At 36.5% G+C, this 23,876-nt stretch overlaps 1 protein-coding gene and 1 long non-coding RNA gene across 2 annotated transcripts; one reads left to right on the top strand and one right to left on the bottom strand.

The window, feature by feature from the left end:
* The first annotated feature begins 2,024 nt into the window (after positions 1–2,024).
* On the top strand, positions 2,025–4,037 carry LOC145202673 (uncharacterized). Its single transcript, XR_013853318.1, has 2 exons — positions 2,025–2,167; positions 2,325–4,037. It is a non-coding gene; the product is annotated as an uncharacterized LOC145202673 (long non-coding RNA).
* A 206-nt stretch (positions 4,038–4,243) lies between these two features.
* Positions 4,244–23,202, bottom strand: LOC145202672 (uncharacterized). The gene is made up of 32 exons (XM_080075686.1): positions 22,010–23,202; positions 21,656–21,943; positions 21,457–21,571; positions 21,197–21,396; positions 20,822–21,130; positions 20,560–20,751; positions 18,770–18,829; positions 18,470–18,613; positions 18,107–18,345; positions 17,872–18,048; positions 17,277–17,508; positions 16,752–16,839; positions 16,550–16,681; positions 16,359–16,496; positions 16,182–16,285; positions 16,048–16,120; positions 15,771–15,841; positions 15,566–15,696; positions 14,779–14,875; positions 14,512–14,585; positions 12,007–12,141; positions 11,103–11,237; positions 10,475–10,617; positions 10,083–10,218; positions 9,405–9,508; positions 7,612–7,724; positions 7,183–7,262; positions 6,138–6,263; positions 5,903–6,043; positions 5,316–5,449; positions 4,745–4,880; positions 4,244–4,650 (listed from the first exon to the last, which is right to left on the bottom strand). Exons 1-32 carry the CDS (start codon positions 22,539–22,541, stop codon positions 4,579–4,581), a joined length of 4,851 nt encoding a protein of 1,616 aa, XP_079931812.1. The 5' UTR covers positions 22,542–23,202; the 3' UTR covers positions 4,244–4,578.
* Between the last annotated feature and the right edge of the window lie 674 nt (positions 23,203–23,876).

Raw genomic sequence — 23,876 nt, 5'->3', positions numbered from 1 at the left:
GTTGTGGTAATATACCTTCGGTTGGTATTGAATGAACTTATTTGCACGGCAATGTCTTTAGTCAAAACACTTTCAATGAATTCTTCCCTAGGCGGGAGTTCAAAATAGTCTGCTAGAACAAACAGTCTAGCGAACCAGTCTCTGTATACGTTTCTGTAATAAACCAGCGGACGGCGCGGTGCCACGCCAAGCGGTATTACGTGTGGTAGATAAAGGATACCTGTACTTTCGTCCTCACTTTCAGAGTTTTCTTCATCAATCAATGTCATGAGTCTCGATCAACAAGGGTTTTTGCACCTCAGTTTGTTTATTCAATCAGTCAACATGCTTATTCAAATAGAAGGTTTAAGAAACAAAACAAGTCGTTAGAAAGTAATAATAACAACCTTTACTCATAATTTCAAGTTCTATTAGCAACAAACACATTACTCTAAGTAACCATTTTGGACAGCAAGCAAATTAAGTTAACTGCTGTTGGGCTAAAACTGTTGTGACCAATTACATTAGCGGTGCGTTTTATCAATTCATAACACGTGGCATTAAACTGCACAACTATGCTCTGGCCATTGGCTCTGGCACAAATTTCCAGAAAGTAACGTCCAATCACAGCGCGGTACAAAACATACGGTTAAAGCTCGCAAACACCAGATCACAAAGTCGCCTCTGCATCCTAATTAACTGCGACAGGAAATATTACAAAGTCCGAACATGATTTGTCAATACAGTGGGATTTGGTTGCTATACATTTTAACTTCCTCGCGGCCTTTGAGCTAGCGAGTCAAAACCGAGCTATTTTGGTAAACAACTATTGCAAAGTTTGCACAAATTATGTCGCAACCGCTACAAAGGCTTTTTATTTCACCGCAATTAACAATGAAAGCAATTGTTTGCGCATAATTCATATTTTATAGTTTTGTCTGTGATGTCACAAACCGCTCTTAGACCATTGATATGCGTTACCAAGCAAATAATATGAAATGAATCATAAAAGCTGTAGTGGTAAAACTGAAAATTACTTTCAGCAGGTTAAGATTTAGTTTTGCTAAAGCGTTTGATTGGCTTTAGCATTGGATTTATCTTTGACAGCGAGTTCAATCTGTTTCTTATAAAAATCGTCCTAAGCACCTAAAACAGTATAGGCGGCCTACTCAAATGTTAATAAAATGTTGATTGGTCTTCAAAGGCATAAACGTTCCTCAACCATTAAAATAAAATTACACAGTAAACAAGAACTAAACGGTTTTCTAAATTTACACTTGATGACCAGCAGACTAAGTTCGCATTATTTCATCATATTTATGTATCACAAAGGTTCATTTTTTTAACGTATAGTGATATATGGGTGTGTCCAGTTAAAGTTTCAGTACTTTTCCTTTCTTAAACACTCGACGGATGAGAAAAACAAAAAAAGTTGGTCCAATTTAACGAAATAATAATATTTTTTCATTTGCTAATAACGCGCCGCGGGCCACGGAAAATTGCCTCGCGGGCCAGATGTGGCCCGAGGGCCGCGTGTTGGAGACCCCTGCTCTAAATGATGTTATTGGCATCACAGGCTTTAACGTGGTTCTGGGAATGATATTTTTAAAAGGTTTGTGTGTATTCAACCGGCTGATTTGACAAAACCTCGTAAACAAGATTAGACGCGACTGCCCGTTTAAAACCGGGGTCGGCAACCTTTTTTGTACTGCGGCCCGGTTTGAAACTGCAGTTTTTATCACGGACCGGTATTAAAAAACTGCAAATGTTCAGCATTGAAAACTAATTACAATTATTAAAACTTTGATACAATGTGAACCTTCAGAAATTTTTCTGCGGCCCGGTAACGAACCCCTCGCGGACCGGCACCGGGCCGCGGACCGGTGGTTGCCGACCACTGGTTTAAAACATTTAATGGCCGGGTGCTTATAAAGTGATTGATTAATGCAACTTATTATAAAGGGATTACAGTGTTTTTGCACAAAAGCTAATTTGGCCTTCTTTGGTGAGGTAGATCAACATACGTTTTAGCGTTTTAGGAAACATTGTATTTTGATAATTTAAAGGCTTTTTTCACGTATGTGACATCATTGCGAAAATCATTCACGGACCTCTTGAACTTGTGCTAGGAATCGGAGTAGGAGTTGTGTTGGGACTTTTTCTGTGGTATTTTCCATCAGAAACAATGGTAAGAAATTGTACAAAACAATTATTCTTTTGTCAACATATAAATAGCTCAGTTACATGAAAATTAGCATCCATACATCATGCATGTCCTCGATTTTCATGCCTTTTTTGGTTTTAAGTTTGTGATGTTGAAATCTACCCTAACTTCTATATTACAGAAAGGGGGACACGGCTACAGGACAGGAATGCTTCTCGGATTGGCGCTGTTTTGTGGTTTTGCAAGCAAATTTATTCACTTTGCGGGAGCTGGGGCGCTTGCGACTTTAGTCATTCCCTCCAACAACAACATGACATTTGGTTTACCTTAAGAAGGACGGCTTTACCTTAAGAAGGACAATTTTGTAATTGTTTTGAGTCATACGTAGGAATCATACACAGTCTAAAGTTTCCTTGTTGTCAAATGTGATCGTCTGTTTCGAATCATGGGTAGGATTTATGGCAAATGATGACAAACTGCTGTCTGCTGCAACTGAATGTGTATTAGTCACCTAAGCGAAATATTCAAATATAAGGTGTAGCCTACATATAATGCTTTGTCAGCGGGACATTGTTATAACCAAGGGGCTTGGACATGAAATGTTAAAAATGCACATTTTAGGTACCATGTGGCAGTGTTTCAAACCAACTGATAGACTTGGCTACATTAATGTAGGATTGGACCCCCAAGAAATTTGATTCTGGCTATGCCTTCGCCTTGTATCGGTCAAATCATTTTCAACAACGACACTTTTTTTACCTAAAAGATCACTGAAGACACTTGTTCGTGATCGGTCGGATCATCTTAAATTGTGATGTTGATTATTTTTTGGGGTAAGGTATTATCATTCAAAATGCAATAAAACCAACTTTAAAACTTACTTCCTATCCTAATTTTTAAATAAATTTACGTCCAAACCATACACCTCTCTGGCCTGCCTAATAAACATTAGTTTAGCTCTTTGCGTCAACTATTACAAATTGGCTAAATGAGAGCCTGCCGCGAGGTAAGGTGTTAGCAGGGTACCCTATGAAACGCTGCAACAAGAAAAGAATATGTACCACTAAATCAGAAATTGATAACGATCACGATTTGTTTTGTCCGTATATTATCGATCAGTCAAATACGAACCGTTTTCGTAGTCCAAAATCTGGATAGACGCCTAAATTGTTTAACCTTGAATTTGACATCAGCTATTCGAAGGACCACACGTGTATTACGCATTGCGCGGTACGCTGAACATGCCAAAATTACATACGCCTATATTTCGGCTCATGCAAAAAATTGCAAAACAACCTCTTTAAATTTTGCATTCTTCTGACCAGTATTACATCACTGTTGCACTTGTATCGAAACAAAACCTATAGTATAATCTGTGCGCTAATCATCGCCTCTTTTGTAACGCGTACTTCCAGCTCCTTGCGATCCCTCTGAAATCGCTTGGAGGACCCCGGTTCGAGAACCGCTATTATAGAGGCTGCACGCATTTATAAGGTGGATTAATGCTTGTTAAAAGCATTTGCTTGAAACCTTGATTCAAAAGTGGATGCCGCCGCCGTCAACCTACCTACGCATTCCTACTGTACCTAACTGTATTATTTTTGCGGTAAGAATATTGTTGGTTAACATTTTGCCGTTTGCTACTAATGTGGTTAGGTGACATTTATTGAATTTGATGCTGTATTTACAGACCTTCTACTAATCGCTAGCATATAAATGTGACTCTGGTCCTATAATATTTTGGTACGAGTAAATGCCACTGTTGTCTTTCGTCTGTTGTCGTTATTAAATTAAAACATCTTTGCAGAAGGCGCCTTTGCCTTTGTGCATATCTTGCTGATGGTCTCTTGAGCGCCACCATCTGCCCATGTTGCATTAACAAAAGAATTCGTTATTTTGGCGCTACATGTCTTGGAGTTTTGGAGCGCGAGGAAAGGCGCGTTAAGAACTGCGCCAATAAGTTTAAGGGGCCGTCCCTGCTGTGATCTGTAGACTGCATGATTACCAGATGGTTCAGACTTCCAAAATTCACACATGATATTTGTGAGGAATTAATAGGATAGGATTTACGAATTTGAGCGTTGCGCACAAGTATATACGTACAATCCCTAAATTTATTCGCTAATTGCCATATGTATCCATTATACGACAGAGAACACGTATACATATTCATTGAAAAAGGAAGCAATTAAGTAGTGACGTTATCCCAACAGGATACATATTAAAGTCCAGCCCAACAGGATGCACAAATAAACGTCTACATGCAAAGTTATTTAATGCAACTTTGTATGTCATACCGTTTTGGGTTTCCAACGGACAACGTGATTCCAAGCAAAATCAAATTAATTAAAGCGAATATAGTTTTTCAACAAAAATCGAAATATTACATATATTCGAGTTAGTTTGTAGATTTGTTGTAAAAAATATCAACAGCATCAAACGTTTGCATAAATACTTCGGGCGGATACATGGGTTTGTGCAGCTTTATACAAAAGCAAGTAGTCGGCCTGTAAAACAAGTAAAAAAACATTAGCCTACATATATGATAATAAATGTAATAACATTCCAATACATGTCAGGAATGGGAAAAATATCTTTTACCAGTGATCGGACCATAAAAGGTCTGGCGTCTCTCAAATCTTTCACTGTCTTGAAAACATCGATTCTGTTTTCAATCCTGGAGCGGTCCAAAAGGTTTAAGAGAGCACAGACGATACCAGAACGACCAGCTCCATCTCTACAAAATTACGATGTTTAACAAAAAAGCACCCTCAAGTAGATGGTCACAAGAGAAAAAGTTTTGAAGAGTCTTGCGTTGTTACTTATACTTGACGTTTTGCGTCACGTTATTGATTTTGATTGTTGTTAATTTTTGAAGTGCAATGGAATGATGACGTGACTACATTCAAACGACAACCTTCTTGGTTGAAATGAGACTCGAGCTAGGAGATTTTTAACATATTCTTTCAAGCCCTGGCCTAGTAGCAAGTATAAGTTTAAATATAGCCCGGAACTATGCGTACAGCACTTGGGCAAAGATCGATTTGTTTTATTCTTTCTATCGATACCGTTTCAATCGAACCTTAAAGCGTTTGGGCGAAAAACAAACTAAATAGAAAAATGACAATAGATAACATTGTGACAACTATCACAGAAGTATATAGTAGTTCACCTGCAATGAACAACTATCGGACGTTTTTCTTGCCTCAAGGAATGAGCTTGAGAAACGAGTTCAAGGAAACGTTCAACCACCGTGCTTTCGTCACCCTGCTTGCTTACGTCACATTGAAGATGCGTTACTGAAACCTGTGTTACAATAAACAATCGGTTTGAACCGATACCTTCGTTTTTCATGTCATTGTTTTATTTATAGTAGTGAGAAACAAACGAATGGGTTTCATTGTAAAGACGAGCTTGATAGATAGTTCTTATTGTTTACCGAAATTCCACGCCATTATTTATATGACTTGATTAAATGCAGGAAAAGCCTGCGCACATTTTTCGGTTTCAGATTATCATTCAGTTACCAAAAATAGGATGTCGGTAGTTGGTTTAGAAACTTCTTTGTTTCTCTTGGTGGCGTTGGACAAATACGTAATGGGTTGCCTGGTGCCTTAGGTTACATTGTAGAACCAATGTACTTGGTTTTATATAAGCAATGCTCGGATTTGACCAAAAAATTAACATCGTCGCCAAAACAGGTAGGTCAAATTCGATGGGTATCCGAATGTGTCACTAACAATAATAAATCAAACTTACAGAGCCTTCAACTTCCTCGACGTAAAACTCCCGTCTTGTAATATCCTGACCTAAGTCAGATTTTGCAGTCATAGTCACATTGATGTAATTCAACTGAAGCGGGGAGTTCAACTTTTCTGTCCAATATCCACAACTTTGGTCCTAATAACAAAACTCGAGTCACAAAAATCGATGTGATTTCTGTCGTGCAACGATTCCGACAGAGAAAATAAATTGTTATTCTTTAAAACCTTACATTGTCCACAGAAGTCAACATGACAATCGCAGCTGCGTTGTGATCGCATACCATCTGCCAGAACTGGTTAATGTTGGACGACAACGGTCCTTGTGTGACGATTATTGAATTAGCTCCTTCATAGTCCTAAACAACATGAACAAAGTTTTATTATCCGGTAAACAAATTGAAGTTTAAATTCGATTAGGTGTGAGGATCGTGCCTACGTAAAAATGTTATTGCCCCAAATCCGCTAGTGTGCGCCCTGTTGCATATGCTGCACCAACAAATGCTCGATTTCTATTCTCCTGCTGTTGCCTATTTTACATTGCCAGGTGTTTCTATTTTATCTGCGCCTTTGTGCCCAAAGCTTTGCCGTGCGCGCCTGACAAAGATAAGACGTGGCTCGCTGTTGGGTCAGCAGTCTAACGTTGCTTGACAAACCAATTCGAAAGCGGCAGTGTCAGCTATGTCTGTGGTGTTCTGTTTTCAGTTTAGTGTTTTCGTCGCACTTTGTTTTGTTGTGTTTTTACTTTCTTTTCCCTTTTATTGATGTATTATCTTGTGGTTTTTATAGGAACTGAAGATGCCATTAGGCGAAATATATATATTCCAAGATTTTATCGACTGATTTCGTTACATGGAAAATGCTTTTCTATTCTTAGTTATACGTATAGTTGGAGTAGAGTGTTTGGACCTTTCAAAATCGACAGGTTTTTGAACAACGCATGAAAGCATTGACGAAATCAAGCGATAATGCGTTGCACGACCAGTTTACGTGCAAAAGTTTGGCGGGTTGCATTGTAAGGTTTGCTCAAATGAATTCTTCTGAAAATCGATTAACACCAGGCACGAATAAGTTCAATTCGACATGTCGTTGGGTAAAATTAGTAGCTTTTGCAATTTGCTATTTGCACAATTTACAATTCGAGATAATTTGTGCAGTACATGATTCAAATTACCACTGGGTCAAGTTTAGGAGGAAAGATACAAATGTTGACAAAGCTATAACAGTTTTCACTAAAGTTTCCTAATATTTGCCTTTTCCTGAGACACCACAACTTACCTGGACAAATGATGCATTGATAAAGACGTTCTCATACAAGCTTGCTGCGTTTCCACTTAAAGTCACCAGTGACCTATTATCTGTAAAAAAAACATTTGAAATTGGTGTTTCGGGCATTAAAAGCATAATTTAGTTTCTGGAAAAAGGTCTCATGTGTACACAGCCCATGATATAGACCAGTGGTTCTCAACTTTTTTGTCCTGTGCCCCCTTTTAGTCGATATTAAAATCTAATTCCCCCTCTACAAATTTAGTTTGCTAAAATACCGTTTACATTGACATTTTAATGTAATTTTAGAACAGAAATTAAACTCTCGATTATAAGATTAAACCGATCATACGAGAACTTTCTTTTTCTAAGCTCTCGCGTTATTGAGTAAGACTAGGTTGATACTGTCCCACCAAAGTAGAAAAAAACCAACAAACTTACAAGGCAGAACCGTGTCATCTCTGCATGATTGTCGATTTGCGGATTGGCATGCCCTCGACTGCGAAGTTTCCAGGGGAGGGATCAGATTTAACCATTCGAATTCCTTTTTGAGACTTTTAAAACAGATGATGATTAGTAATCACCAATTGCGTTTAGTAGCAAATAGTTTTTTGATACATTTTTTCAATATACATTCTAAAATGGTAATATTTTAGATTTCAAGTAACGATTCATATGTGATTGGTCAAATACACCAGAATGAGCCCTATTGTATGTCCAAACTAGAAGGGTGGCTTAGCACATATTGCCCTTGCATATACACTATAACCTATTTGAAAAAAATAATATATTCCCTACACTTATTTTATGTTGGGTCCCATATCACACAGTGTCTTTTATAACATTAGTTGTTTCTACAGGCAGAAACTCATGGGTCCCCACACATGCAAAGTTGTAAATAATGCATTTCAAGAAATAACCATGTGAAAGTTTGGTATTGTAAGGTCAAACACAATGATTGGTACTGAGCATAAACAAACATGCTATGTGGAGTACAAACTATCTAAATTTTCTTCCATTTGGGTATTTTTAAAGGTTTTTCTATTGTATGTTCTATCTGAAAAATGAAGGGGTAAATAGCGAAAAATTAGACTAAAACACAACAATCAGCTGCTATTATTGGAAAATGGCACAAGCTGTCTTAATTTCATTCAATTCAGACTTTGTTAAAAAAATTCACCCATCGGGGGCTAGTGGGGTAAATGTTGGGGCTACAGGTTGGAAAACAACAATCAACAACCATAGATAGCACCCACTACAAGCTGCCCAAGTTTTATTCAATTCAGACATTGTTTAAAAAATTGTCCTATTTTGGGGGGCCAGGTGTAATGGTTTGGGCTACAGGGCAGAACACAAGAATCAACACCAAAAATGGCATACTCTACAAGCTTTCCAAATTTTATCCAATTCAGACATTGTTTAAAAAATTCCCCTTTTTTAGGGGGCTAGCGGGTAAATCTTGGGGCTACAGGTTGGAAAACAACAATCAACACCTAACAATGGCACAATAAACAAACTGTCCAAATTTCATCCCATTCGAACAATACTTAAACAATTCACCCTTTTGGGGGGGCTAGTGGGGTAAATAATTGGTCTCTACTCCAAAACTAAAAAAATATCAAATCACAATAACCCAATCCACAGTCCTGTAAATTGTTGTCCAAATCGGCAAATGTTTAAACATTTGGCCACTGGAGGGGCTTATGAGCAACAATCGTTGATGCCTCTGACGTCATAAGGCTGTTAGTCAACTGCATAAACATCCACCAAGCAACCCACAAACACTAGGAATGAATATATTTGCCTTTATAACATCACACAAAACTAACGTTTGTGGTGCGCACAAACCACATTTTACATTTTTGGGGCTAGCGGGGTAAATACTGGGGTTATCAGGACAAACGAAGCAGATGGCACATCTACATAACTATATCTACCATCTGTGAAAGTTTCATCCAAATCCATCAAACATTTCAGGGCAAAAAGGGGTGGACAAACTTCAGGGAAGAAAAAAAGAAGAAATCGAGTAAAATCAAGATGTGTCCCCTTCAAGGAAGGGGACCCATAATTAATGCCAATGTTGGCTGATGTTTCAAAGGGGAAATAAAAACCTTTTGGTTCATATCTTTATCAACAACATAAGTTAACCTAAAAGTTTGATGAAAAAAACATGTTCCCCTGGAGCCTAACATATCCGGTCTAGGACAAAATTTTCTAAAATAGAAAAGATTTACGTTTGTTGACGGGAACAGTGCTCTGCAAAAATGTCGCAAGGAAGGTCTGTGTCGCCCGTAGTGTGAATCTCAACAATCAGCTTGTGCATGAGAATATACTGATTCTGCAAAGAAAATTGTCCGTTTAAGACACAAAAAGTGCTTAGAAAAAGGTGATATTCAGTATTTTCTCGAACCGTGATGTTTTTACTAGATTATGTCAACCAATCAAGTGACGCCAAAAAACGACTGAAAATGAACGAAACAAGAACATTTAAACCCTGATAACAATCCAACTTTACATAGACTGCTTACCAAGTAATTGAAACTAGACTTACTTTGGTAATTTATTAGCACTACGACAACACATACACAATTCCCGTTTAGGTATTGCTCACAAGTATTTCAAGGATAACTGAGTCCCTTATATTTTAAACTGACAATTTGTGTATTTAAATTTAAATATTTCAGTTTAGCATTTTTAAACCCAAGACTAAGATTTGCTACAGACAAGGGTCAATACATTGATAGACCCTACATGGAGATAGATAGTATTAAACTCCAGTGAGGTAAAACTAACGTTATTTGTTGTTCCGGATATGTTGGTCAGATCAAAAAGTAGGCACATACACCTACATTCGTGTAAAACTCCACCTACTGCATTGTTGTGCATTGCTAACCTCCCTTCTATACACTTACAATGTTTTGCACCATGTCCATTCTCTGTCGACGCATATTCAGTACAGTGCTGAATACATCCACTCTACCCTCTGCAATCATTTGTTGTTCCAAAATGTCCAAGCCTATGTAAGTTCCAGTCCGACCAACACCAGCGCTACATAGTAAAATGCATTAGTACAAAGAGTTATGGTTTCAAGTTTGCAAGATTTTGTTTTCAGTGAGTAAACAAAATTAGGCAATAAAGGTTTCAGATATTGCTTTGGAAGGTCGGTAAAGTCAATAAAGTTATGTCTAGTTTGAAACAATAGTATTCGGAAAGAGTCATGTTACATAATGATCGATCAATAACCTTATGTCGTATACCACTATAGAAACATATAAATCGATTAAAAAAACAAAAGCATTTCCACCTGCAGTGAACAAGTATCGGTGAACTGTCTTCAGATTGCGATTGTTTAATGACGCGATGAAACCGAAGCAATCCAGTCGTGCAAACAGGAACTCCGGGGTCGGGCCAGGCAGCAAAGTGGTAGTGAGTCACGTAGCGGCATTCCTGTGCACCCGACACAATAAAGCGTCAGTTGGTGTATTTTCTTTACTATACGTGAAGCTACTACTTGTTCAATGTGTACAACCGCCTGTAGGGATTTTCCAGGTTTCAGGAAAAAAACGTTTTACACCCATAAGGCATTACAGTGTTACAAACTTTCCAATGGGGGCTTCAGTGCACGTGCAATGACCCTATGTGTCATATTCTATGACAAACGACGCTATCACAACAGCTCGTGCATGAGGTCAAGACAACTTGTACAAACATAACTACACACTGTTTGCTGTTTGAGTAAATATCAAATATGGTAAAACAGAAGAGCAATGGTTAAGGGCAAAAAATATGGCGTCACAATACTATATAATTACGTAACAAAAGTTAAAATATTTTAAACACACATATTGTGGTAAATATTGAGTCGTTAAGAACTTGAGTATATTTTAATCTAACCCAGTACGCAAAGTAAAATATAGCAGCACTGAAATTACCGATAAGTCGCTTCTGGTGATGGATATGGAACGAACGATGTAGCTGCCATAACTTTCTTCCTGGTCTGTCTTCACTGCGTATTTCCCGAAACGAAGATTTTCGTTGGGTTCAGGCCAATATTTCTCGCACTTTTGCTGTGACACCAAATATATATTTTTGCAGTGCGCCATAAAGATACATAAGATCAGAGCTGTTCATAGGGTAAACTGATGTTTTGAAAAAAAGGCGGTTCAGATTCGGGAGGTCGGAATTACTCTAGAATATTTCATTGTAATTTTCCTTTTTTGACATAAATTTCGGGTATTAGTTTGGCTTAAATATGTTACCCCTCGGGCCGAATTAATGTCCCTAAACTATATTTTAATTTAGATCAGGACAAGAAATTAATTTGAGATCTTGTGTTGATTTAAGCAATAAGATACACACCACAATACCTAAAAACGAGGACAAGCAAACAAAACGTCGCTTGCTTTGGTGTGCTCTATTTCATTGGTAGGCTATAACAGTGCTCTTCAACCGGTGTGCACGGTGCACCAAAATATGCATGGGGTGCACCAGTACGAAAGGGTATACAAGGGTGCATCACAAACTTTTAATGAACCATTAATATTTGACCTTCAGGATATTAGGGTGTAGGTTTCAATTGATATATAAATGAACCTTTTATTTTTAAAAAATGTTGATGTCTAACACTTTCAGTGCAGTCGAAGAATATTTACTTCAAAAGACGCTTTGCGCACCGTGCAGATTCACATTAATTAACGGCAAAAGTTTTTGATCAAAAATGTTTACGTCAAAAGTTTTGATTTTAAGTAAACAGGGTGCATGAGTTCGTCACAACAACTCTAAGGGTTCACCAGACCAAAAAAGGTTGAAGAGCACTGGGCTATAACACTGTATTACCTTTGTTTTTTCTAAAACGTTTGTCAGCATTACAATTGTCTTGCAGTTTTGTTCCCAAATCATTTGCCAGAAATGTTGAACAGTGACGGGACGAGGTCCTTGAGCTGCTATAAACTTGACATTTCCATTGTAACCCTGTGCAACACATACAAGGAAGTATGTATAATTTTCCATAACATTTCTTAAGTTAACCAAAATACTATTCGTTTAACTATATGACCGATTACAGACAATAGAATGAATGGAGAAGATTAAATAACCCCACCATGCAAGGAAACAATGATTTAAATCCACTGTTTGTTATTTAAAGAGCCCCGGCACCGGAAAATTATTTTTTAATATGTTGTTTATCGTATTTTTATAAACACGCTTTCAGGTTTAAAACCACAAAAATCGAAGTTACTAGTCAAATATTTACGTTTTAAATCTAAAAACACTGACACCTTGCGGATATTTTGTCACTTAGCTCAAACGTCATGTGACGTCACCTCGTACCAACTTGGTTTGGAGCTTGTTTGTAGTCGGTGGTTGTTAACGTTCTGCGACGCCAATTACGTTAGTCAGTTTAGGTATTTTGGTGTTTAAATGTTTTCATGTTTATACTCAAGTGTGCAAAAATGCCTGCAGTGTGTCCTTTGTATGGTTGCAATTCAAGAGGAAATCAAAAGGCCAGCAATATGACACTTTCCAAATATAAAGCCATTGCGGTCAGCTTGGATTAAATTTGTTAACGTGAAAAAAAGGGACCAACGAAATACAGTGTTCTTTGTAGCCTACATTCCACAGATGAATGTTTCACAAATAAAATGCAGTATGACAGGGGTATGGCAAAAGTTCTGGTGTTACAGCCAAATGCCATTCCATGTATTCATGAGAACAGTCTTCTTCAGCAAGAAATGGCATTGAGAGCAGCTGCAAGAAAAGCAGCATATGGTATGCTTTAGTTAATTGTTTTCTGACATAATCTTATTTAACATTATAGTCTTTAATATTACCATTATGTTATACTAATTTCGTTTATTGTCATGCCATTTACTTGGTAATAACTAAAAAGTGTGGTAATGAAAAAAAGTGTGATAATATCAATACATTTTCATGTAGGGAACCACCCAATCTAAGCTATGAACCAAAATACATTGTGTGTAAAGGAAAACTTCTTTACCTCTTAAATGGTGTACCAGAAGTAAATTAACTGCAGATTTCCCTGGACACTCAGCTAAATTTGCTACATACACAATGATGGATGATGGATCTTTGCAACAATAAAAATGTTGCTATTAACCTTGTTCATGTATTCAGATGGTAATTTCATAATATTTTCTAGAGCAATAAAGTGGCAAACAGCAATGATATGGAAAAAGAAGGATTCTTGGGATGCATTGAAAACTTCACAAGCAAAGGATTGTTTATTAAAGCCTTTGTGACTGACAGGCATCCACATATCATTAAATACATTAGTGAAGAATCGTCAGAAACAAAACATTATGTTTGGCATGTAGCTACAAATATGATAGAAATAAAAGATGAGCATACACCAGTATATTTGTGTTTATGGTTTTGAATTTAGAAATTTTGCAAAGAGTTGGGACCTTGGGTGAAAAGCATATGGAACCACATGTATTGTTGTGCAGCAACGTCACAACAAGTGGCTGTCAGTCTGGCAACGTAACTCTGAAGTCTTCCCCAGCACCATTCAACAAAGTTTCTGTAGGCAGTATATCTGTAATGCATAGAGGTTGCTGGTGGCATATTGCATGTTAGTAGTTAGTACAGTAAAACTTACTCGTGACGGGTGTTAATTACCCTCATCATGTTTTCCCAAATGACGTTTAAATCGATAACATGCTGCTTCTAATACACGTTGAAACATATAGATTCAAATCCATGATATGCTTTTACACAAAGCAGATTTGACTCAGAATATTCGTTGAACTTGGCTAACTGCTGTTGCACTTACTAATTTCATGGCAGCAAACGCATGATTTTCTTTCCTCCATTATCACATAGTTAGTACATAAACACCTACAATAATTCTGTTACGTGGGAAATACCTTTTGTCAACAACAAAACACCTGCCTTTTTAAGCAAACAGTTGTTATTTATTGCTTAACTGTCAACTACGTATCTACGTTAATTTTATCAGTTGTAAACAATAAAAAAATGTACGCATCAAAGCTAAAACAAGCAATAAAAACAACAGCTGACCAACGCCATTGTTAGAAGTTGGTACGAGGTGACGTAACAATCGCTGCTACATATCAAATCAAGGTGTCGCTCGAGAGCTCATTGTTTGATTGAATATCTCGAAAACGAGAAATCATAGGACAAAAAAAATTAGTGATTCGGAATCCCTGAATTTTGGCAATTCTAAATATCTAAAATGTAGAAAAAGTCACATCGCCGCTGCCGGGGCCCTGTAAGTTCAAATTCATGTTTGTACAGAAGTGCTATACCACTGCTAGTTGCGTATATTACGCAGAATTCACTTCCAAACGAGAAACTTACATTGATGTAAGAGGCATTAATGTAGTCGTTGTTTTCCGGATTTCCGCCCTTAAGCTTCACACGATTAAAGTCATCTGTACAAAAGTTGGAAACGGGTAAACCACTGCTGCAATTATCTTACAAAAGGCAATCACCTGATTTTGTGTTTTTACTGTTTAAATGTATTTGTCGAATGCCATAGTGGTAAGTGATATTAATGTGAATATACAAAGGATATTTGCTGGATGTATTTATAACCAAGACTACACAATAAGAGATTCAACTCACACGGAAGAATATTTTTGTATCGGTTTCTCTCCTTGTTCCGTGTATCGGTTGCGACGCTTTGATCCAGTGACATTCTATCTTGGGCTTCCTTCAACTCCTAACGGGAAAGAATGGGTACATGCAAAATTAACGACTACACACAAAAGATAACAGGACAACCACAAAGAGCATAATTCACAGCAGTAAACGAACATACGTACACATTAAATAGTCCAAGTTATGGTTTTCAATAGTGATGCACCGAACCCGCCTAAAAAGGTTCGGGCCGAAACCCAATATACGGCCACGAGGCCGAATAAATTCGGCCGAATCAGGCCGAACCTAAAACCGCATTTCTTATGGGTGTTTTTAACTGAACCGTGTGTTGTTGATGCAAGTGAACTCAATTATGAAAAGCCAAAACTACTTTTACAATGCGAATACTTCACAAAACTTGTAATATTTCGCAGACAATGTAGCAAGTATTTTATAGATACAACAAATAGTTAATTTATGATGTTTCGTATTGGCGAAAATGAAAGTTTGGGTATTAATTCCATGCAATCAAAAAGTTCGGTTTCGGCCGAATTTTCAAAAAAGTTCGGGCCGAAACCGAAACATCGAAAAACAGCTTATTCGGCCGAAATGTTTCGGCCAACCGAAACTTCGGTGCATCACTAGTTTTCAATTGTATATTAAGTATAACCATGCACACACTTTTGTTTATTAGTTACTACGTGATTAAAAGTTGACATAACACAATAATAAGGAAACGACGCATGTTGAATGAACAACACGAAAGTTTTACCTTAAATTGGGTATTGTAGGTCACGGCATCGCGTGAATAGGTGTTATATCTGTCCAGTAATTTAGAAAGTGCAATAGGTCGACCGATGTCAGATGACACATTCTCATACAACGTTTCGTTTGGTTGCAATTCTAAATGCGGAAGTAAAGAGCATTTCAGTCAATTTAGAAAAACGGTAAAAGGCCATTTTTGTGACGAGTCTTACCGTCAGAACGGTCTTGGTTTCTATTGTCAAGGGCAATGATATTGTTAGGTGTTTTGGAAGATTTTCGTTTCCTACCAAAAACAAATAGGAATAGAGTGTTAATAAATCAGGTTGGTCTGCCTAAACAGTCAACAACCATCTTTCTTTAAGCAAGGAGATTATGTTTAGTTAACTATTTTCCAAGAATCAAGCAACCAAAGACACCACATTCAAGAATGAAACGATCCCACAATATCTACAATATATATATGTAAAAATAAATTAAACTAAAACTCACCTTAAAAAAATCAATGCTACAATAATAATAAGCATAAGTAAGAAGACACCAATGGAAATTCCTACAATTAGCCCTGAAAAATAAATGTTTTAACGACATATTTAGCTTACATAAGTTTATGGAGCATTACTAACCTATGGGCATTGAAGGACTCATGATATTTTCACTTATTTCAACAAAAGGACTCGCTTTAACTGCAACAGAACTTTCCACTGCAGTTGTGGTGATTACCATAAACCTACACACATATATGAATTGGTCAGACAATACAATATAACTTACTAGGTAGAATAATATTCAAAAATACAAACTTGTACAACTTGTTTTGGGTCAAAGTTGGATTTTTGCATGTGTGTGTCTCCATAAGGTTGGAGTTAAAGTCAGTTTTGACATCACACGTTGAAACTGATTTGTCCCCAATAATTTTTGTGACAGGATCACCTGTAAATCTACAAGAAAACTGTGTTAAAATGATGTGTAAGCACTAACAAAATAAGCTTGCCTTGGTACAGCAAAAGCACAATGCCAATAAGGGATGTTTCCTAATAAAACACTTTGTAACTCTGTCCAAGTAAGTATTTGTTGCAATGAATTGTTTCTACTTTCAGCATCCATACCAACAACAAAGTAGCAGCTTAATAAAATGTAAGCTGATTTTTATATTAACAAGCCACAAATATTATGAGAAAGCAACGTTTAAATACCTGACAGGTCCATTAATTTCATTCACAGGGGAAACAATGACTGATAATGCGGAATTGGATCTTTTCATTGAAGGAACAAAATCTGGTTCTGCAAAAATTATTTTGAGTTATTTGTTTCATTTTGAAATAGATAATATTTATTTATATTTTTTTGCAGCAGAAGTTAATGGTGAAAAAATGAAAAATGGTGCTAAGTTACTATGTTTCACTGGAAAAATGATTTATTAGCGAACAGGTTAGTTATGCTTAATAAAAAACATAACCTTAATTAATTTAATTTCGTTCACAGGGGAAACAATGACTGATAAGGAATTGGATGATTTTATTGAAGGAACAAAATCTGGTTCTATAAAAATTATTCTGAGTTTCACTTTTCTATCATTGAAACAAACATTTATTTATATTTTTATGTGCAAGAAGTTAGTATAACAATGGTGCTTTAGATACTATGTTTCACTGGAAAATAATGATTTATTTTAAGTAGCAAACAAGCGAGTTAGGCTAAATAAAACAAAATAAAATAACCTTTTGGTAAAGTTGCACAATATCTGTGTGCAAACACTGGCACTCCATCACTGGAACAAGTCATTACTTGTAAAGTTATAGAAAGTATTTGATTTGGCAGCATAGAAACATTGTGACTGTGGTTCATATCCGTTACGTTTTTCATAGATACATTAAACATTTGCTGTTCTTGCCATGTTGCAAGTGATGAGGAATTGGATGCAAACAAACTCAGTTTTTTTGTTATGTTCAGCTGTAAAAAATTCATAAACAATTCATTAAAATACCATTGTTCAGCCAAATATATAAGCAAGTGAAAAGTGGAATCATTATGTGATGATGCTGAATTGCAGAAGTTCAACCTAAGTTTTTCTTTTAACACCGAAATGGTTGACATAGATCTGTTAAAGACCAATATCCCATCAAACAGTTGTGACATTGCAATATCCTTCTCTCCATTTTTTTGTGTGCTTTTGATAAATGTGATATCATCAGTATTTAGTGCTGTACTCACAAACTAAATTGATACATCCAGAAATTCCTCACTTTGTTATTTCCCAGCAGAAAAGCAGTCAACCTAATTTGACCACAGTAGTACAATTACATAACAACCTACCTTGTATCCTGTAATTTCAATCATATTAATGTTTGTTGGCCACATCCATGTGATGACACATGTTTGCACATTCAATGTAGCAGAAAGGTTTTTAGCCTTGTCAGCGACAGCTATTCTGGTTGACAAAACTGTCTCCATAGGCACAGGAAAATTCCAGATTTGTGGAAACAAAACCACCTTAGCATAATCAGACATAAGTCCATGAGTACATAAGCACCTTATAATGCAAAATTACCTGGATGCGATAATCCTGTGTTTTTAAATTACCCAACAAAATTTGGTATTCATGATTGCCAGTGGAATTGATTGTTTCTGTGTTATTGTAAACTGTTTGAATTCCTCCCAAGACATTAGTGATTGCAAGCAAGTTAAAGGTAATTTTGCCAGTGAAAACAGTCATATCTTTCCATCTAACTGAAAGTTGATTTGCAGCACAACTTACAGGTTGTGATGGTAGAAATGTAACAGGTTGAGCTTAAAACAAAAGCAAGTATTATGTTGTTCTTAGAAATTAATTCATGTAAAAAAACAAGTCATCTGAAGGAAAATGAACATGATTTAAAGCATGAGATATTCTATTTGAGTTTCCAATCATTACCTTTAAACTGACATACAAAGTAGCGTTCTTTAGTACAACGGCCAGTTCTCCATAAAAATCTTGGGTTGTCACTATCTTTGTTTGAAAGAACTACACATGTGTAGTTTTTTGGTTCTCCTGTAGACCATTGTGTAAATGTCTGATCTGCAAAAGAATTATACACTGGGAATGTACCATGAAAATAAAGTAGTACCCATATTTTAGTTGAATAAACCAAAAGTTAAAATGAAACTAGTTTTGCAAAAATTGTGTAAAACCACATAATGTTGGCTTATTATTTACAGAATGTTTAATAATTACCGAGTGGTGTGTCATTGAACCAAACCAGAGTACCATTTCTACGCTCAGCTCCTACAAAGGCTGCAAAACAAAACAAAATTGTGTGAAAACAGTTTTATTGTTTATGATGCAAAGAATGCATCAGATGCATCACATTTTATTTCCATGTATTTGACACTTGCAAACAAGTGTGTAATAAAGATAAATATCCTAAAAAGTGTGCAAAATTAGTAGAGGCAAACATAACAAACTAAAAAAGGAAACAATGCAACGGTGAGTTGGTACTTATGGTCATATTTCAGCAACAAAAACAAAACCAAGATGCAAACACTGTACAAAACAAAAACATTATGCTCTTGCAAGGGTTGTTTTTCAAGGAATTTACTTATTACAAGTTGGGAATCACAGTTTCAACGACCTAGGGGTATTACCTGTGAATTACACACATTTTTTGGGGGGCATCTTGACTCGAAAACCGAAAGGTTAATCGATGCCTCATTACCATCACTTGCGTTTGTGAGTAAAAATAGACCATTGAATTGAATTACACTGTAGTCTTTTTCAAATAGGGTATTACAGTATTGTAGTCATTACATTATTTATCAGGGAGTCGACGTTTGTCGTATGGGTTAAGGTTCGGTTCGGGTTCACTTAGTTTTATTTTTCAGGGTTCGGGTTCGGATTTTAAAAATGTATATTTTTGGGTTCAGGTTTTGTTCCGGTTTAGGCAAATTATCCAGTCCGAACCGGTTTGTGGTTTTTAAACCAGTTCAAATTTTTATTCGTTTTAATTTAGTTCTACCCATTATCTACCTGGCCTTATCAAACTCCAATTGAAACGTGCCAGTGCACTGTTATTTTTGACACGCCATATAAGTGTCTTATGTTGTGTATTCTTCAGTGCATTGTTTTGAAAACAAATCGCGAAATGTAAAACAGACTGCATTTTTTACTGGTTCGGGTCCAATGCCTAACAAAATATGGAGTTCAACTCCGGTTCGGGTTTTTAGAAAATCGTAATTAGCGGTTCGGGTTTAATGAAATTAACCGCTCAAACCAGTTCGCGGGTTCGGCTCCTTGTTATTTATAGTACATAATATATTCAAATGTTTTGCAGATAGTTCACAGAAGCTTATGCACCTTCCACTTAAGTTTGTAGGATTTGCAGAGTTTTAATTATTGAGTGTTCTGTTGCATAACTTTGTATTGGTAACCCCAGGTTGCAGATCGCTTACTGCATCAAATTTCGAACCCAACTAACAATTTAATACATGTTGTACAATTTGGTTGTTGTTATATTTTTTTTGCACTTGAGGCCACCATGAACTTTATTTCATAAAACTCTTGACACCCCACAGAATCCAAATGACGACATGAAAAGCTGCATCCTAATGTAACAAGTTGCAATTTCACAACCAGACTAAGCTGTTTTGCTTTACTTTCTATCGGTGATGAGTAGTATATGTCAAACATGTTACTTTCTATTGGTGATGAGTAGTAGTATGAATAGTGTGCAAAATATGTCAAACATGTTAGGAGCTAATGGATTACAAAGAAAATTTAAATTAAACCAACTATTTTCATTAGGCATACAATTTCCAATTCATGAACTTTTCCTGCCAAAATCCAAGTTCATCAATCATTCCATGCCAAAAGTCAATGAACAAGCACAGTGGTAAAAAAAAAACATATAAAGGTGAAATTTGCCACTCTTTGGATTTAGACTATAATCATTACAAAGACAAAGCACTTTTTTTGTTGAATACAAAATGTATTGTTTTGTTGAATACTTAACATTTTATTAACCAAACCTGACTTTGTATCTGTCATCCAACCACTGCGATTAGCATAAAATGTCCCTTTGTTTTGGATAAACTTCTGAGTTTTGTTATCGGTTATAATAGCCAGATCTCCATCATATTTTTGGCAAACACTCCGGGCATTTGTGAATTTTTTTTTAACAGGAGCAAACCAGTAATATCTTGCATCAAAATAGTCCAAATCTACAAAAATAGAAATTGTTACGTTTTAATGTGACATTCTTTCTAAGCAAGCCAGTTTCACTTTTTATACCTAATGTAAAATATATTGGATCAGTTGTTCCATGCACATTCTTTGAATGACATGACAGATTTGCTTTTGATCCCAAAATAACAGAATTATATATGACAATTGTGGATGTTGTTCGATAACCCTGGTAGTTCATTAGTGTGTAAATAGGCAGTTCAGGGTTGCCCGCTTCAACCTTAATGCCATTAACGCTCCAGTGGATTGTTGGCAGTGGTGCACCATGAAATGTGCAGCTTAGGTTTAGTTGTTTGGCAAAAGGGACAGCTTGTCTCTTTTGGGGAATTGAAGAATTAAAAATTGGTGCATACTCAACTGAAAAATAAAAAGTGTCACTTTGTAGTGTATGATTACATATCACCAAAGTAAAAACATGTTTACCAAACACATGAGCCTTTGCTTCTGCTCTTCTTTCAGCAGTGGCAGTGGATCCGACCAAATTTATAGCTTTGCATACATATATTCCTGAATGTGCTCTTGTAGCATTAGTAAAATTCAGTCTAGAAACTACAGAGTAACCCAAACTTGTCACACTTTGAAACACAGGTGAGGAAGAAACCTGTGGTAATGAAGTTGCATCTCTGCATATAAAATGAATGCAAATCACAATATTATTTCTGTGCGACATTGATAATACTCACTTGTACCACATAGCTGACGGAATGCTGTAACCAAATGAAACACAGTCAATGAAGGCATTACTTCTATTTTTTCCAACGGTGATGTTGGAAGAAGTCAGAGAAATGTTTGCTGGTACTAGAACATGATTTTTTTGCAAAATTAAGAACATATTTTTTGTTGAAGAAATCATGTAATAATGCTAAAACGCCCTACACATACCATAAACAGTATATTTGACTGTTGGTGAAACTGTTGATGATGAAGAAGAAAGTTTTTCAGACAGAATCAATAAATAGTTTCCAGCATCAAAAATAGATTGAACAGCAATGGAGTAATTGAAGCTTTTATATGTACCACCTGATGATAATGCCAAATTGTTTTTACTGGTGGTTGTGTTGGCATGAAGGACAGTAGCCTGAATAGTTCCAACAAACCATGCCTTTCCCGAGAAAAACACTTGAGTAAATTTTTCAGCTACCACGTCTGTGAAATCTTTTACAATTAACTCTGCAAAGAGGGAGCATTCTTTTTATTTTACAGCGACAAATTGGAGTCTTTTGGGCAAATATTTACCTTTTTGACAAATGTAGAACTTCAGTTTTAAGGAGCAAGAAAAATCCAGCCACTTTCCTAATAAATTCTGATGGTCTCTCCATGTGGACATATATGTGTTAACAGCGGAAACGATCACGCACCTTTCATTTGCAGAACTTGGTTGTCTTGCGTACCAGTTTGTGTAAGTTGAAGGGGTGGAGTCATCCCAAACAACGGTGGCACTGTTTGGTTTGTCATTCAGGTTTGATGCTCCGACCCAGTAACTTGACAAGAACCTGTTTGTCGGTGCAGTTGCCTCAGTAGAGCTTACCAAAGGTCGAATGACACGTTCTATTGCAGTTTGTATTCTTTGAGTTTTTATACGAACAAGGTAGGATTCTTGACTTTCACACTCGGTGACGGCCTCGGTTTTCGACAAAGATTTGTTGAAGAAATACAAGCCATAATTTTCCACAGAAGTAACCGCAAAGGGTGCTGAACAAAATAAATAAACGTGAGTTATCTTTTGTTTATGAAAACAGCAGTTGACATATATTGCGTACTGCGCCATGATAAATAAAGTTCCAGAGAATCGTATTTGCAACTGTACCGTCAATTTTACCGACTGAACAGACAGCAAACCACTGATCTCTATAAACACTGGATTGCGTGGTAAAAATATTTTGAGCAAAATAGTTGAAATATTATATTAGTATTTTGTGTTTTTAATAAAAACGTTCAAATCACTGGTTCTTCAGAATTTCCAGGAGTTTGATGACAGTCAAAAACAAGCAGTTTGGATAAGCAAGGTAATGTCATACAAAGTATCACATCATCTTGTGTGGAGAGAATAGCCATCTTGTTGGATTTAAGTCCAAAATACTTAAAAAAGCACGAACATTTCTTATATTGCACAAAAAACATTTACTACTGCTCAGTAAAGATTTATTTCAACACTAACTTAATAACGTGTATCCAGTACACAGACACTAATACACATCACAGTCAATCTACGCATATTTATAGGTTATTACACACTGGAATACATGCGTCCTATTAATTTACAAATCATATCTGCAAAAATCGCTACGCAAATGCCTAAAACAAAAATTATCGTCATTTTTCCACTCTCTCCCCATTGCCCGCAATGCATTTTTGGGGCTTCCTTTTGCAGCCGCCATTACGCTTCAATTTGCTTCAACCGTGACGGCCAGTAGCGCAATCCAGGGTTTATAGAGATCAGTGCACTGAGTGCAGCAAACAAGCTTCTTCGCGCCCAACAACGCCATCAGTACTTGTACGCATCCGACATCCGATATGTTTTTATTTCAACATTTAACCTTTTTTATCTTTTATGGCGAAAACATCGTTTTAGTATTTTAGACACATTACCATTTTCACACACGCACACCCACACCCTAATTTTAATTTGAAATTTTGAAGGTTCTTCGTATATTTTCAGATGCTTACACTTTTCAGTTGAAACTTTTTTCAGGGCTACATTTTGTTTAAGTTTATTTTTATTCCTTGATTGTTCGTTTGATCAATATCGTCGTGCAAAGAAACAGGAGTGCACAACCTGCGACCGAGGATAGTGTGACATAAATTTGGACAGACTGGGGACATTTGGTAAACAAAAAGCTGTAATGCGGACGGCAATGGTGGGAAGAATGTACATTGCTAAATTAAACAAACCAATACCGGAATGTAACTTACCCTGTGCTGATGTCAGACCGCTGCTACACTGATTTGCAGAGAAAACCGCAAACATCAAAGTAAGTCCAAGCATTTTGGGTCAAAAATTAATTTAATCTCGTATACATCTAATGGACATTGCACTTTATTTGCTGACGAAATATCTTAAAAACAAGCTTTAACAGAGGTTTGTTTTGAACAAACATACTGA

This window comes from Phallusia mammillata, chromosome 7 (assembly GCF_965637545.1).
Source record: "Phallusia mammillata chromosome 7, kaPhaMamm4.hap1.1, whole genome shotgun sequence".
In the NCBI taxonomy this organism is placed as follows: Eukaryota; Metazoa; Chordata; class Ascidiacea; order Phlebobranchia; family Ascidiidae; genus Phallusia; species Phallusia mammillata.
Note: the sequence above shows the minus strand (reverse complement) of the source record. Positions and strands in the feature narration are given on the sequence as shown.

What these genes read in the sequence shown, in the direction of transcription:
- LOC145202672 (XM_080075686.1), bottom strand. Translation starts at nt 22,541, where the DNA reads ATGGCGCAGTACGCAATATATGTCAACTGCTGTTTTCATAAACAAAAG. An exon ending in GTAGCATTGATTTTTTTAAG is followed by an intron (nt 15,842 to 16,047) that starts GTGAGTTTTAGT and finishes TGTTTTTGGTAG; the next exon opens with GAAACGAAAATCTTCCAAAA. An exon ending in AGATGACACGGTTCTGCCTT is followed by an intron (nt 7,263 to 7,611) that starts GTAAGTTTGTTG and finishes TTTTTTTTACAG; the next exon opens with ATAATAGGTCACTGGTGACT.